We start from the raw sequence: 15,725 nt of genomic DNA on the forward strand, positions 1-15,725 counted from the left end.
CCTTCCCACCGATGTCACTGCGGTCCCTCATTACCATCGGGCACCCCGACTCTCTGCCGCGCTTGCCAACACCTCCTCCTCCGACTCCAACGAGCCGACGCCCTAGAAGTGGACGACAACATCCTTGATCCAGCGCCTCCACGACTTTCCACTCCGATCTTTGGCCCTCGCCGTCAACCCTGGATTTGGCGTTGCCCTCGGACCCACACGCCACAAAACTTGCCCTGTCGCCAGCTTCCCACTTCCGTGTCGAATCCCCGATTCGCACGTCAGGTGAGTGTGCATCTTAGCTGACCATGTGCTCGATGATTTAGCTGTTAGGCGGGTGAACTTCTCGATCCCAGATTGTGCCACGACACTCGCCTGGCGCGCGGATAACTTCTCAAGCCCAAATTGCGGCACGTCGCTCGCCTGGCACGCGGACAGCCCAGGTCGTGCGAGTTCTGATCATTTTGCAAAAAAAACTCTTGACCTTTAGTGAAATCTACCGGCGATCCGGCCTCCTCTCACAGGTATTTTTTGCGAAAAAACCCACAACTTGTGTTGTAATCAACTCGCAGTCCAACCTTCCCGGTTTAGAGAAATTTGCCAAAAAAAATCTTAAGATTTTTTATACGTGATAAAATTTGATCACTAGAGACCACAAATCATTAATTGCCATAATGTTAAGATGGCCAACGATGATCAAATTCGACAAGAGTGGTGAGCGCCGCAAATGAGGTCAACAACTTCGATCTCATCATCGAGGCATGGAACAGGAGCAATGAGGCATGGAACTGCATTGGCAAGGATGCCAAAGTACGAGGCAGAGGTGTATGTAATAGATTTAGGGGCCAAACGTGCTCTCTCGTCTTTTCAAAAGTTTTTTCTTATGCGTGTCACGAGATCAACTCCTATGAACAATAATCATCCAAAGAAATCTGGCACCATAAAAAACAAAAATTCAACACTCTCATGACTCATGTTAAACCTAGAGGCAGACTCGACCGAAACTAGTAATTGAGAACCTAACACTAACACTCTAACAGTGAGCATATATAGTCGTCACTGGCAAGCATGCATGCTACTAACTAACTAGAGCTAGATATGTAGGAAATTCCTGATGGACTCTTCGAACTCGTTGACGACGGCCTTCCAGCCGGCATGGGTCGGGTTGATGTCGTCCCAGTAGAAGAACTTGTCCGGCTTGGCGCCCAGGTTGTACTGCGGCTCGCCGTCCTCCGTGATCTGCCCGCAGTAACCGCTCTGGTCCAAGCTATCGCAGCACGGCTCCAGCTTGTACTTGAACTTCTTCGACCGCGACGACGGGCCTGCGTGGCGGTTGAAGGCGGCTTTCAGGTCCAGGTTGAAGACGTCCTTGTACTGGAACACCTTCTCTTCGAGGTACGCGTTGTGGATGCTGGTGACCTTCTGGCCGTCACACTTGGCATCGTAGACGCCGTCCTTGGTCTTGGACAGCCCCGGCGTGCAGCCGAGCGGGGGCAGCGTGGTCACCACCACCTTCTCCACGCCCAGGTCCAGCAGCTGCTCCACGGCGTCGGCGATCTTGTCCGTCACGTCCTGGGCCACGGCCTTCACGTCGGTGTTGGTCATGTCGTGGAAACGTTCGTAGTCGCGTCTGCCGGAGAAGGCGATGAGCGCGACGGAGTCCGTGAGGTCGTCGTCGATGATGCCGTGCCTGACCATCCTCTTGAACTTGTCAACCTGCCTGCCGAGCTTCGGAGCCTCGCTCGTCCCCGCGACCACGCCGGCGCCGCCGACGGCGAAGTTCATGCCAGACGGGTCGACCCCGTCCTGCTCCCTCTTGCTTTCCGCCGGAGGGGACTCATCCATCCCCAGAATCCTTGCTGCGTGCACAAAAGACCCGTGCGTACATATGAATCCAATTCATAATGCTCGAAGCCCCAGAGATTTAATTTGTAGAGTAACTGCATGAGTGATCTGAGCTTAATAATTTTTGTACGTACCGACGAAATCAGGGAGGACCAAGCCGTTGGAGAAGCGGCCACTCGGAGTGGCGCCGTGATCCTTGTCGTTGCTGCCGTACGGGTAGTACCACGCGCGCGTCGTCTTGGTCAAGTCTGCTACCGGGTAGTTGCCGGTGTCGGCGTACTCGTCGCCGAACACGAACAGCTTGTACTGCCGCTCGGAGCTGCTGTCGCCATGGCGCCGGGACTCCACATGACCAGCTGCTAATTAACGACAACGCGGATCGATGTTAAATCTAATCTCCGAGAAAAAGTAAAGAAAATGTTGTGAAATCAACGAGAACAAGCAGAACATACCGCTCAGCAGGAGTAGGATGGCGCAGACGGCGGCAAGAAGAAGCTTGTTCATCGCCCGATCGAGGAGCGGGCTTGGGTGATCGCTTCGATTTCGAAAAGGCGAGTCTCGAGTTTCGATTGCTGCGTGCGTGGTGCCAGACGTTAACGTGCGTCGCAATTTATGATCGGGAAACATGGAGATAGGTGGAAAGGAGTGCTCCGAGTCGTGTTGGGATAAATCTAAAAAAAAAGAAAAAGTCGTGCTAGGATAGGAGGCGCGTGCTGTTGGCATTGTTGGATCGCAACACCAGTTGCCCCAGTCCTTGGGGAGTTCGGTCGTGACACTACAAGTTGTTAGGCTGCATGCCGGTGTGTGTGAGATCGAGGGCGCTTCGTCCCTAACTATATATCTTCAACAGTATACTAGTGTTGTATCCAATCAGCAAAAAGTTTTTTTTAAAAAAAAACTAATCGGCAAAAGTTCTGGTGCTCTGCCTATGCGTATTATGCATGATACGCAATTTTGATGATCATACACAAATCGTCTCAAAGTGAAGTATTTGCCTCCCATATACTCCCTCCGTTTCAAATTATAGGTTGTTTAACTTTTTTAACCCGAAGTTTAATCACTCGTATTATTCAAAAAAAATTGTGCAAATATAGTCAAATTTGAATTATTCTTGAAGAACTTGTATTGATAAAGCATGCCACAAGAAAAAAGTGATATTTTGCACAAATTTTTGAATAAGACGAGTGGTAAAATTTGATGTCAAAAAAGTCAAACAACCTATAATTTAGAACAAATGGAATACTATCATATAAGAATTCACAAGAGAAGCTTGGTGGATCCTAATCCTCTCTTCAAAAAGCGTCTTCTGCCAAAGTAGAATTACGGCATTGTTGTTTTTTTATTGGGGATGGATTCCATTACCCGGACTAAACATTTGAACAGCCAGCTTGCTGTCCTCCAAGCCGTTTACAAAGTCGGAGCAATTGAGAACTCAAACAAGTTTGTCTCCAAGCCTAACCATGCACCATGACTACCAAAGCTCACCACACGCTCTATGACATCAAGCAGAGTAGAAACTCGAGAAAAAGAGTCAGAAAGATTTGCCAATCCTTTTTTACCCACAAAAGGAGACTCCCCAATCTGTTTACTCACCGATACACTGTAATCTTACTATTTACTAATTGGATGCTCCTTTTGAAGCCTCTGGGTGAAGCCACCTAAGATCCTAGGTGGACAATTAAAAAAATAGAGAAATTCTACAAATTCTCACAAAAATCAGAAACATCCGACCATCAATTCGGCAACTCAAATCATATTAGCCATTGGATCTATTATTTTTTCTAATAAATTATCCATCTTTACTATTATGATAATAGACTAAAGTAACCCCTAAACATATATCTAAATTACCACCTCTGCCATTATAAAAAATTATCTAAAGTAACCCCCTAATCTTCATGTAAATTACCCACTTATACCATTATAAAATAATATCAAATAACCCCTTAATTCTTTATATACATTATCCAATGATAACATAATAAAAAATTAAAATAAACCTAAAATCTGAATCAAAATTATATTATTACAATAAAATCTTAAAGCACATCAATATAAAATTCTAAATTACTATTTTTATCATTATTAATATATTATTTATATTATTATTTATATAAAAATACTAACCATAATGTGTGTGTCACCATATATTCATATATAAGAGAAGATATAACAATTTTTATGTTGTTCACATAGCTCAAACAAAGTGGAACATATTGGATGGGTGATGCAAAGTGAGAAAAATTATTAGTAACTAAACCTATCACATTTATTACAATTATATAATAATAAATATGTATATTTACCGTACTTGATTAGAATATTTAATAATTAGTTAAAGAGAACGTAAGATAGATAATTATTAGATATTTTTAACTAGCCTATGCAGAAGCACGAGTTGATAGACTAGTACAGTCCAAATCTTAAAGAGCTCATGGACGGCAGGCAACCCAGAACCCACCCAGGTCCACGCTCCACAGTTCCTTCTCGTCTCGGCGGACATGCGACGATAAAGTCTATAATAGTTGAGAAATATTGGTTACCTGCGGTTCGGATCCAAAATCCGGCAGGGCTTCGCCGGTGGAATTACCTCCCTCACCCCTCCTCTCTCCTTCTCCCATCTCTGGATCTCGTGGGCAGAAAATGAGGGCGCGAGGGAAGGGGCGGAGTTTTATATTTGGGGCGGGAGCCTGCCGCCCACTTGGCGGCAGGGGGCCTGCCGCTCGGCAAGGGGGCGGCAGGCACCCGCCAAGGACCTCTGCGCAAAAAAAAATATTTTTATTTACATATAGGTCCCTACTACCCCCTGTCGGGCGGTAGGCCCTCTGCCGCCCCCCTGCCGGGCGGTAGGGGTATAGAACTGTAAAATCTAAAACCAAAAATATATTTCTGTAAATTTTTTTTGAAAAATATAAAAATAAAAAAGACACCGCTAAAGTTGGCCCCAAATTTTTCTTCAAAAAAGTTGGCCCAAAATGAACACGGCTGGGCTTGGGCTGCATCACAAAACCCTTTGTCTTTTCTTTTGGTTTTGGACGAACAAAACCCCTCGCCACTTAAGGCACACATGATGATGATTGTTTGATGATTGCTTGTTGATCAATCGATCTGCAGACCAGACGGAAGGAAAGCCAAGCCCTCTCCGCCGCGGCGGCGCCACCGCAATGTGGTTCGCCTCCTTCCGCCGCGTCCGCGAACCCAACGCCGCCGAGCCTTCCGAGGATGCCCCGTCGCCCCTCTCCCCACGCCGCTCCTCGCAACCCCACGGCTACTCCCTCCGCATCTCATCCTCCGACCCCAACCCCCGCCCCCACAGCTCCCGTAACCGAGCCCTAGCCTCCGCCATCGCAGCCGCCGCCACCTCCTCCGCTTGCGACCTCGGCGGCGGATGTGGGGCATCCGGAGGAGGCGGCCTCCTGTCGTGGATCTTCTCCGCGCGCGCGGCGCGCGCCGACGAGGGGAAACCGGCGGGGGCCGACTGGGACGCGCACGGGCTCCCGGTCACCCACACGGCGGTGCCGCTCTCCAGGCTCGACGGGAGGAAGAGATACAAGGTCTCCGAGCTCGACTTCCTCGACCGCCGCGCCCGGGACCGCGCCAGCGCCGCGGAGAAGAACCCCTTGTTCGACGACATGGCCGCGCTGCGGCTGCTGCCCGGCGGCGTGTACACCCGGTCGCAGCTGCTCGGTTGGCTCGAGGCGATGACCTCCTCCGGCATGTTCGAGCAGCTCAGCCTCCAGGGGAAGCCCAACCCGGACGGCACGCTCGCGCTCACCGTCTCCTACGCCGAGACCATCTGGCCTGGAGCCGCCGAACGGCTCAAGTGCGTCAACGTGGGGCTCATGGCGCCGCCCGATGCTGGCCCTGACGAGGACATGACGGCAAGGGAGAAGCTGGAGTACTTCCGCAGGCAGGAACGACGTGACTACCAGCAGCGCATCCGTGGCGCCAAGCGTTGCATTCTGCCGGAGTCGGTGCGCGAGGAGGTGCTGGGGATGGTGAAGAAGCAGGGGAAGTTGACCGCCGGGGTGCTGCAGAAGATCAGGGGGCGCATCGAGAAGTGGTACCACGACGAGGGCTTTGTCTGCGCCCAGGTGCAGCACTTCGGGAACCTTGACACCGACGAGATTGTGTGCGAGGTGGTAGAGGGCGACATCACCAGGGTGGAGTACCAGTTCCATGATAAGCTTGAAAATATCGTTGAGGGGAACACTCACATCGCCGTCATTGACCGAGAGCTTCCCCAGCAGGTATAGTATATAAGCAATTTGTTGTTCAATTACATGGCAATATCAGTTCCGTAGTTAATTAACATGTTTTATTAGAGATAGTTATGGATGATTTGTTGTTTAATGCACCATGTGTTTTACTCTATCCTGATATGGTTTCTTGCAACCTCGTAATTTAACTTCTGCCTTTCTTACAATGTGCAGCTTCGACCTGGCCATATCTATAGCATTGGGGCAGGGAAACAAGCTCTGACACGCATCAATTCACTCGCTTTATTCTCCGGTATAGAAGTGAATCCTCGCCCTGATGAGACAAAAGAAGGGGGTATAGTGGTTGAAATTAAACTCAAGGAACATGAACAAAAGTCGGCTGAAGTAACTACAGAGTGGAGCATTGTGCCTGGGCATCAAGGGCGGCCGACTCTTGTAATGCACCACTGATTTGTAACCTTTTCTGTCTCTCTGCAGAATGTCTACTTTGGCATCGTAGATATATTAACCGCCAATCATTATAGATCAATGTTATACAACCCATCTTATGGAAACTTTCTTTTTAGGCATCAATTCAACCTGGAGGAACTGTGTCGTTTGAACACCGCAATATCTCTGGTTTAAACAGATCTCTTTCCGGTTATGTTAAATCCAGCAACTTGCTCAATCCTCAGGTGAGTTGGTACTGAGTTCTATTAAGAGTAGAAGCTTTGATGCAATGTTTCTTTGATGTATAATTACATGTACATTCTCTGCAATCTGCTTGTACTAAATTAGCTGAATTGTTACTTGTAATCATCTTAACCTGCACTTCCATTTGCAACTTGCATGTGTGGTTCAAGTCTTATATCAAATAACATTATTCTTGTTATCCATGAAGTTTGAAACTCAGTTGAGTGTCTTCTGCATTGAAATGTGAAGCATTGCAGTTGCCATTCCGCTGCAGTTTGAAATAAGAAAATAAGCTATACCCTTGATTCATGATAAAATGTACTGGTATGTTTTACAAGGCATATTTACATTCTTGCACTTGCATAGTGTATGTTTTAGAAGGCATATTTACATTCTTGCACTTGCATAGTTAGGAACCATCAATCTGTCTCATTTTAAATGATCTATTCTATTTGTATTTACGGCATGTTTCTTTTGGGGGTATCAGGATGATCTCTCATTCAAGCTTGAGTATGCCCATCCTTATTTGGATGGTGTGGAGGACCGTAGTAGAAACCGCACATTCAAAGCTAGCTGCTTCAATGTCAGGAAATTAAGTCCTGTCTTTGTTGCTGGCCCAAACATGGATGAAGCTCCACCTATATGGGTTGATAGAGTTGGAATTAAAGCAACTATAACAGAGGTTTGCACAGATTGATATTACCTTCAGCATATTTTTTATCATAAATAGCTACTCCCAAGATATATTTGTAACATGAGGTAACCACATTTTGGATTTTTTTTTTCCAGAGCTTCACAAGGCAGAGCAAATTTACTTATGGCTTTGTGGTGGAAGAAATTAAAACGCTTGATCAAGATAACAACATATGCACACACGGTTCTCGAGTATCGCCTAGTGGTGCCTTGAGCATGGATGGACCTCCCACAACCTTCAGTGGTACTGGTGTAGATCGAATGGCATTTCTACAAGCTAATATAACTCGAGACAATACTGAATTTGTTAACGGTGCAACTATTGGTGACAGATATATATTCCAGGTAGGCTGTTTTGTTCCCACTGAAACTTCAATTATTACTGGTGTTTAAAACCAAATAAGACTCAATACTGCACTGTGTGAAAACGACAAGGCCAGACTCTTTACATAATTGATGTTTCTGTTTTCATTTGAGGCTGCTGCACAATGCATAATACTGAATGTGTATACATGTTATAGCAAATGTTATCATTATAATTATTTGTTTTAGAATCGAGGTTTTTTGGGAATAGAAAGAAATATGCTTTTCTTGTTTATGATATAATTCCTTTGCAGTTACATTTTAAATATCTGGATAGTTCTTGTTTAACAGCATCATGTGTTTCTCCATTGTAAAGTAAATCCTCTTATAATTTTACTGTGGGCTGCAGCTGGACCAAGGTCTAGGCATTGGAAGCAAAAATCCATTCTTCAACCGTCATCAGTTTTCAGTGACAAAGTTCATTAATTTGAATAAGAAGGATAAAGGTGCTGGCAAGCCACCACCAGCTGTTTTAGCCATTCATGGTCGCTACGCAGGTTGTGTAGGAGATCTGCCAAGCTATGATGCATTTGCAATCGGAGGACCTCATTCTGTTAGGGGCTATGGTATGGGGGAACTGGGTGCTTCCAGGAATCTTCTTGAGGTGAGCATCAAACTACCAATTCACTGGGGAATTCGGCATTTCTGAATCATGACGCATCATTGTTATCGCTCTTTGTCTTAGCCATGGATATCTTTTTGCTTTTTCTTCGGATTTGTTTTGAATCTTTTTATCCATGCAGGTTGCCACTGAGTTGCGCATCCCCATCACTGTGAAGAATAGACAGACGCAGGTGTATGCATTTGCCGAGCATGGCACTGACCTTGGGAGCTCCAAGGACGTGAAGGGCAACCCTACAGAGTTCTTCCGACGTGCAGGCCACGGGTCCTCCTATGGCCTTGGTGCCAAGCTTGGCAGGGTGAGGGCAGAGTATGCTGTAGATCACAATGCTGGTACGGGAGCCTTCTTCCTGAGATTTGGCGCAAGATTCTGAAGGTCGCGTCTCTCCCCAGCTTGATGTTCAGAAAGCCCCTATGTAAATTCCACTGCCAACTTTTAAGAACAAAATTAACTCGTGAAGATAGAAGGTTTCTGGATCATGTAGCACCAAGGCTTGCGTTATGAATAGTTGATGGATACTGGGAGTAGGGAGTTTTATTTTGATGAAAGGATGACATTGTACTCGCTTCTTCTGCAGAACTAATACTGATGGTAGTCTCAGGGTTACCTTTTTTGTTGCTATGCAGTCAGTTAACCCAAGATTTAAAGTTTCGGAAGTAGACTCGAGAGCTAGCAAGAATTATTTCTATGTGTCCTCTCACTTTGTTTCTTTCATTTTCTGTGGGCAGAAAGAAATGGTTTTGCTATGTTAATGAAGCATTTGCTCGCTCAGATTCTACGTGATGACTGATACTGATTTTGTTGAATCCATCATCAGGTCAGAGGTTCGCCCAGAAGTCGAAAAATAATTCAGAGCGTGGCTTTGCATGTACTTTTCTGTTAGAGTTAAATACACCAGCGGTTCTCGAACTTGTCCTGAGGTGCCACTTAGATCCACGAACTTGCAAAATCGAAATCTGACACCCTGAACTTATAAAGTTGTGCCATTTAGTTCCATAACCCGTCAAGAGATATGAATATATGAAAAAAAAGCTCCTTAAATTTTATCATCTTCTATATCTACATCCTTGTCTCTTTCAACTCTCTCTCACCGCCGGCGACCACTCCGGCCCCTGCGTCCACAGCCGTGTAGGTGTCCCTCGGCGAGCTCCTCCAGCCGGCGCCGCCCCTCATCGTCGTGCCGCTCCCACTCCCTTCCCTCTCGCGCGGGCGACGGCCGCCGCGCGGCGGCCGGTGCGCACCAGAGACCGCGGCGGCCTGCGCACCTCCTCCCGTGGTGGCCGGCGACGCCCTCCTCTTGCCTCGTCGCAGCGGCGGCCATGGTAGTGCGCATCCCCGCCGGCCGGATCTGCAACGCCAGCTCCTCCGGCCAGTCCCCTCCTCGGCCGCCCCATCCATCCTAACTCGCTTAGGGGCGAGGCGCGAAGCAGGGGCGGCCAGCGGGCATCGGCGCGGGCAGAGCCCCGCCATGGCCGCTGCAGCGCCTTCGGCTGCGACAGGGATGAGGCGAGCAGGGCCCGCCATGGCGACGGGCCTTCGGCTGCGCATGCCGGGCCGAGGAGCGGTCACGGCGGCCGGAGGCGCACGCACCGGCGTCTGCGCGGGCGGGCGTGGCGCGCAGCGTGGGCCGAGCGGGCGGGCGGACGTGGGTGGCGCACGGGCTCGCCACCGCGGCGGCGCCCCTGCTCCGGCTCGAGCTCGCCTCACCGCGGCCGCCGCCCTCTTGCTCCGCACGCCAGCGCCTCTTCTTGCCTCCTCCGCCAGCGCCTCCCTCCTCTCCGGCGGCGAGCCCTCTTGCTCCGCACGCCAGCGCCTCTCCTTGCCTCCTTTGTCAACGCCTCCTTCCTCTCCGGCGGTGAGCAGGGCCGCGTGCATGCTCCCCCGCCCCTTGCACCCCAGCGTCAGCGCCTCCCCGGTGGATCTCGCGGCGGCACCGCCGTCCCTGCTCTCCCTCCTCCTACGGCGGGTGGGCAGCGCCGGGGCAGGCCTGCACGGCGGGGGCCGGGCTGCTCTGCTATGCTCGAGCGCCCTGCTCCCTTCGTCGCGCCTCCACACTGGCTCCGGCGGCGGAGCCTTGCGCGGGCCGCTGTCCCGCCTCTCATCTTCCTCGACCCAGCGTGAGCTCCTTCCTTCGGCGTGTGCAGCGGCCAAGGTGGAGCAGAGGGAGCGGCGAGCCAGGGGCGGCGTGCCGCGAAGGTCGCGAACTCTAGGTGGGGACGGCGAGCGCGGAGTCCGCGAGCTCCAGGGGCGGCGGCCACAAGCTGCAGGGGGCGGCGGCGGCCGCGAGCTCCAGTGGAAGGCGAGGAGGCAGGGGGCGACGGCGAGCTCCACCCACTGGCGGAGGAAGCAGAGGAGGCGTAGGGAGAGAGAAAGAGACAAAATGGGAGGGAGGGGGTGAAGGTAGAAGATAGCAACTTTTGGAGGGTTTTTTTGCATATATTTATGCCACGTGACGCCATCTCAAAAGGTATGGACCTAAGTGGCACAACTTAACAAGTTCAGGGAGCCAGATTTCGATTTAGCAAGTTCGTGGACTTAAGTGGCACCTCAGGACAAATTTGAGGACCACTGGTGTATTTAACACTTTCTGTTATTTCAGAAGAAAAATGTACTTCTCCGTGGGCTGGCCCTTCTATGTTTTACGCGAAAAAAGTCAGCCCAGCCTATGCGCAATAGTCCTGAACCAAGCAGGATAGATTTTTGTCTGCTTGGCTAGGCCCAGCCAAGCTCAATTGGCAATGCAGAGTCGACCGGAACCGAGTATGAGGATGGAAATAGCAATGGCAAACGAACAGTCAGAAGTCAGAACAGACTTTTCGCTTTGGTGCACGAGACCTGCTGCGCACTACACTGAAAAAAAAAACTGCCGTGAGCCCGTGACGATACAAAACCCCGGGTCATAAAACCACACCCACACGAACCCTATATAAACACACGCAGGTCTCAGCTCATTCCTCCGTGCCAAGGTGAACGGACGCGACCGATCGCGGCGCACCCCTCAGGCCCTCACCCTTCCCAGTTCCCATCCGACGACCTCATCGGAGATGGTGGGACCCGGCGCGCCCGGCGGCGGTGGCGGCGACGACGAGGTGGACCGGAAGCCGGTGATCAAGCCGGGCGTCCACCTGACGCTCAAGGTGCAGGACACCGCGGGGCGCACGCTGGAGCGCACCGTGCGGCGGACGGAGAAGCTGCAGGGGCTCATGGACGCCTACTACGCCAGCGTGCCGGAGGTCACCCACGGCACCGGCAGGTTCCTGTACGACGGCGGGCGGCTGGCCGGGTGGCAGACCCCTGCGGAGCTCGAGATGGAGGACGGCGACGAGATCGACTTCTTCACCGAGCTGTTGGGCGGCGGCGGCGGACGGGCTTCTGCTGCCGCTGAGGCGCTGAGCAGCCGGTGCCGGCGTAGATCGCTGCGGATCTGTGCAGGCCGGCCTGGAGCACTGCTCGGTCTGGTGAAGTGGTGATGATGATTTAAGAAGGGCCTGCTGGTTTGCGTCACGCTCATGCATCGTCGTGGCAAGAGATGGCAGCTTACTTTATGTTGAAATTAAACTTCGAGTGGTTATAGCATGATCTTGCGATGTCAATAATTTCTCCCTATCTTTTGCAGAAGCGTTTTTGTATATGTTTGTCTTTGCAGGGTCCTCTTGTTTGGCAATCTTAATTCAAAAGATTAACAAAAATTTCTTGGCAAAGAAAACAATTAATCCAAAAACGGATCACTCCGACGGCCCCCCCTAATTAGCGAGCGCGCTCTGAGAAAGTTCCTAGCGCTTGAATTCCGACAGCCCATATATAGCTTTGTCTGGTCCCCAAAGGCCCCAGTGGTCCCCTACGCATTCTATATTCATTCCCGATCCCCAATAATGGTTACATCTTTCTTTCCTCCTAATCCAGTTGACTGGGCGTGGAGTAGTATTTTTTTTCAGTTTTTTGTTTATCTTTTTTATATTGTGTTTCCAAGATGATCTTATCTCGATAAATTGTATTTTTATAGTCTATATGACAAACTTATATATCAAAGTTGTACGAGAAGTTTTTCTAATATATTCACATTGAAGTTATATTTAAAATTACCGTTTAGTAAGTAGGGTGAAAAAATTATGCTTATAAGTTGTGCGTCTCGTGAAAGTTGTGTTAAAAAATGATCCTATAAAAATTTGTTTGGAAACAAATTATAGGTAAAAGTTATGCATATCAAAATGACGTGCTGAAAAACTTAGCATTTAATAGTTATACAACAAAAAGTTTATGAACATGCACGAACATGTTTTCTTGTAGATAACTTTTTAGTGTACTTTATATAAAATTTATATACAAAAGTTTGCTGATTATATAAATTTATGCAAACAGAACCATGTACAAACTTTGGAAACACAAATTCGGCCATAAAAATTAGGAACAAAAATTTTGGAAGCCAAACTTATCCACAAAATTTGAAGAACCAAACTTATCCACAAAATTTATTAACATGCACGAACAAGTTTTTGAAACAAAATCTGAGAAAAGAAACTAAATACAAAATTCGAAGCACAAGAATTGGAAAAGCAAAAGTAAGTGGAACAAAAGAAAATGTTATTTCTGGTAGAAAACACAAAGGAGGGGGAACGTGAAAAAAATGGAATTTGGGAGGAGTACGGAGCGCGGAGCGCTGCTTTGGTGGGGCCTGGACACGTGCACATCGTGTTTGTTTCTCTTCTGGCGATCGCACGCTAATTTAGCTTCGCGCACTCGGACGCCGGACGGTCCCCATAGCCCAGCGCGGCGCGGGCGTCTTCCGGTAAAGTGAGGCACCAAGCATTACAGTACACTTGTTGGATCATGGTACGGTACACCCCAATAAAAACTTAGCTTGTCCAAAAGGAACCCAAAACAAAACAACTGCGACGCAGACAGCTCAAACTTAGTCACACCGCCGGAACGGACGAGATCGAATCGGCGTACGTGTTGAAACCGGCCGGATCGCCGAGCTAGCGAGGCGAAGGAATTAAGCAGCCGATCGAAGTCGTCGTCGTCCGATCCGCCGGCCGGTGGGGATTATCGATCGACGACGATCATGCCGGCGGCGCTGGTCGCCCCCGTGGTGAGGGACGAGGAGGGGCGCAGGATCAGCCGCACCATGCGCGCGACCGACGCGCTGCAGGCTCTCATGGACTTCTACTAGGCCACGGTGCCCGTCGTGCCGCGCGGCGAGGGGGTCTTCTGCTACCGGGGCGAGCGGCTCGACGGCCGCCGGACGCCGCGCTGCTACGGCATGGAGGCCGGCGGCCCGGCGGTGCCCGGGTCGACTTCTTCCTCGAGATGAGGCCGGGCGCGTTCGTCACGGTCACCGTGCGGGACGACCAGGGGCCCGACGTCACGCGCACCATGCGGCGGGCGGACCCGATGCGGGGCCTCATCGACTTCTACTACGCCATGACGACGCATGTCCACGGGACCTTCGTGAGCTTCAACGGGCGGCAGATCTCGCCCGAGGATACACCGATGGATCTCGAGATGGAAGGGGACGAGAATTACGACATCTACTTTGAACCCAGCGCGAACGTCTACCCTGAACCCAGTGTTGATGATCAAAATTGGCAGTAATCGGGAGACCGGTGTGTTCAGGCGGTCTGAACTGGTCAAGGTGTGTGTAGCTGGTCTGGCACGACCAACCGGTGGATCTGACCTGTCCGACCGATTTACTCTTCAGTTTAATTAGAAATTTTCACAATATTTAGATCTGTAAAAGGATTTTTTGCGGGGCAAACCCTCCCCACCTATAAATTTAAAGGGTCGCGGACACATCAATACATTACTTTTTCTTTATCTTTTATTGGCTTTAGTTTTGTCTCCAAACCCGAGCTCTTCCAAACGTCTTCAGACGGTTTAGGTGTCCTGCCGACTCTAGAACAACCCTACGTACGCCTGCCCTGACGGGGTCCCTCCTGGGCGAGTGTTTGTCGGGTTTCGCCGATTCACCCCGGCGACCCGTCTCACCGCCCCCCTGACCGCTCCACGCACGAAGGGCTGCATCGAGCTCTTCCTTGCGACCACCGTGCGCGTTCATGTAAATTGTGCGCCAACACCCAGCAGCATGCATGCATAACGACCGGTGGAGTGGAAATTAAAGTAACTCTAGCTCATGATGCTCCATCTCTATCTTGTCGCTTCTCGTGCATAGCCATAGTTTTGCATTGTTTTCCTTTCCTGATTTGTTTTGTCCAATCCCATGGCTATATTATAATTATATATTTTTTTCATATTACTCTTGCGTGCCATTTGTTTTTGTTAAAAGAAAAAGCTTAGAATACGTGGGTGAATGTCAGTATGGAAAACTGTTTGAACTTTGAAACATGATGCCGTGGCTCACAATTGAATTGAACAAACAAATACTCACATCGAATGCAGTAGTATTTTATTAAGGCCTTGGTTTTTTTCAATTTAAGTCATAAGTCCCGTCACATCATATGTTTACACACTAATTAGGAGTATAAAACTAATTTCAAAAGTTGTGTTTTGATCACGGGATGAATCTATTAAACCTAATTAGTCCGTATTAATTTGACCACTAATTGCTACAGTAATTATCCGTTAATCGTGCGTTAATTATAGGATCCTTGGGATGCACACAACATTTGTACTATCCACAGTCATGAATTCTTGATTACTTGATTTGTCTTTGCATATTGTCGTGGGATTTTTAGGGTACCCACAGCCGGGTGGCGGAAGACACCCGCCTCTTTCCAGTGAGGGAGGACTCGGGGAAGTACTAGGCGGTTAGGCTAATCTAGCACGAAGGCAAGCACACATGAACTCACGATCTAGAGTGGTTCGGGCCGCCGGAGCGTAATACCCTACATCCACTGGGAGAAGTATTGTTCTTGGTTGTGTATGAACCTATCCTCTGTCGGGGCTTGGCCTTTTTTTCCAGCCCTTGCCTCCTTCTAGCGGGCGCCCTCCCTTTTATAGATCAAGGGGTGCGGATACATTGGTCGTTGAGGCCCCGACAAGTGGACCCAACGTGACTATGTAGTATACTGCGCAGAGTACTTAAATGTCTACAGTAGTTGTGAATCTTTTCTCTTGTCCCGTCAGCGAGGTGCCCGTTGGGGCAACGTAGCTTGCGGCGTGGCCTATTGAGGCTATTATGTAGGCGTCATAATGGGTGAAGCCGAGCCGTCGTGTCCATCTGTCATGGCAGACTGACAGGCGCGGCGTGGGCGGCGCCAGCGGCTCCACTATACGTCTTGGTAATATGCGATCAATAGTGTCCCCTGGTCAAAGACTTGCCTCGGCTTCTGCTATATCAATGCGGACGTCCACCTACCGCAATG

At 49.5% G+C, this 15,725-nt stretch overlaps 2 protein-coding genes across 2 annotated transcripts; one reads left to right on the top strand and one right to left on the bottom strand.

Annotated features, from left to right (window-relative positions):
• Positions 1 to 1,080: 1,080 nt before the first annotated feature.
• Positions 1,081 to 2,337, bottom strand: LOC120695562 (GDSL esterase/lipase At5g03610-like). The gene is made up of 3 exons (XM_039978781.1): positions 2,286 to 2,337; positions 1,968 to 2,189; positions 1,081 to 1,847 (listed from the first exon to the last, which is right to left on the bottom strand). The coding sequence occupies exons 1-3, from the start codon at positions 2,335 to 2,337 to the stop codon at positions 1,081 to 1,083; spliced, it is 1,041 nt and encodes a 346-aa protein (XP_039834715.1).
• A 2,588-nt stretch (positions 2,338 to 4,925) lies between these two features.
• Positions 4,926 to 9,103, top strand: LOC120692524 (protein TOC75, chloroplastic-like). The gene is made up of 7 exons (XM_039975855.1): positions 4,926 to 6,083; positions 6,267 to 6,488; positions 6,620 to 6,727; positions 7,213 to 7,407; positions 7,515 to 7,763; positions 8,131 to 8,385; positions 8,525 to 9,103. The coding sequence occupies exons 1-7, from the start codon at positions 4,998 to 5,000 to the stop codon at positions 8,774 to 8,776; spliced, it is 2,367 nt and encodes a 788-aa protein (XP_039831789.1). The 5' UTR covers positions 4,926 to 4,997; the 3' UTR covers positions 8,777 to 9,103.
• The last annotated feature ends 6,622 nt before the right edge of the window (positions 9,104 to 15,725 follow it).

This window comes from Panicum virgatum, chromosome 2K (assembly GCF_016808335.1).
Source record: "Panicum virgatum strain AP13 chromosome 2K, P.virgatum_v5, whole genome shotgun sequence".
Taxonomy (NCBI): Eukaryota; Viridiplantae; Streptophyta; class Magnoliopsida; order Poales; family Poaceae; genus Panicum; species Panicum virgatum.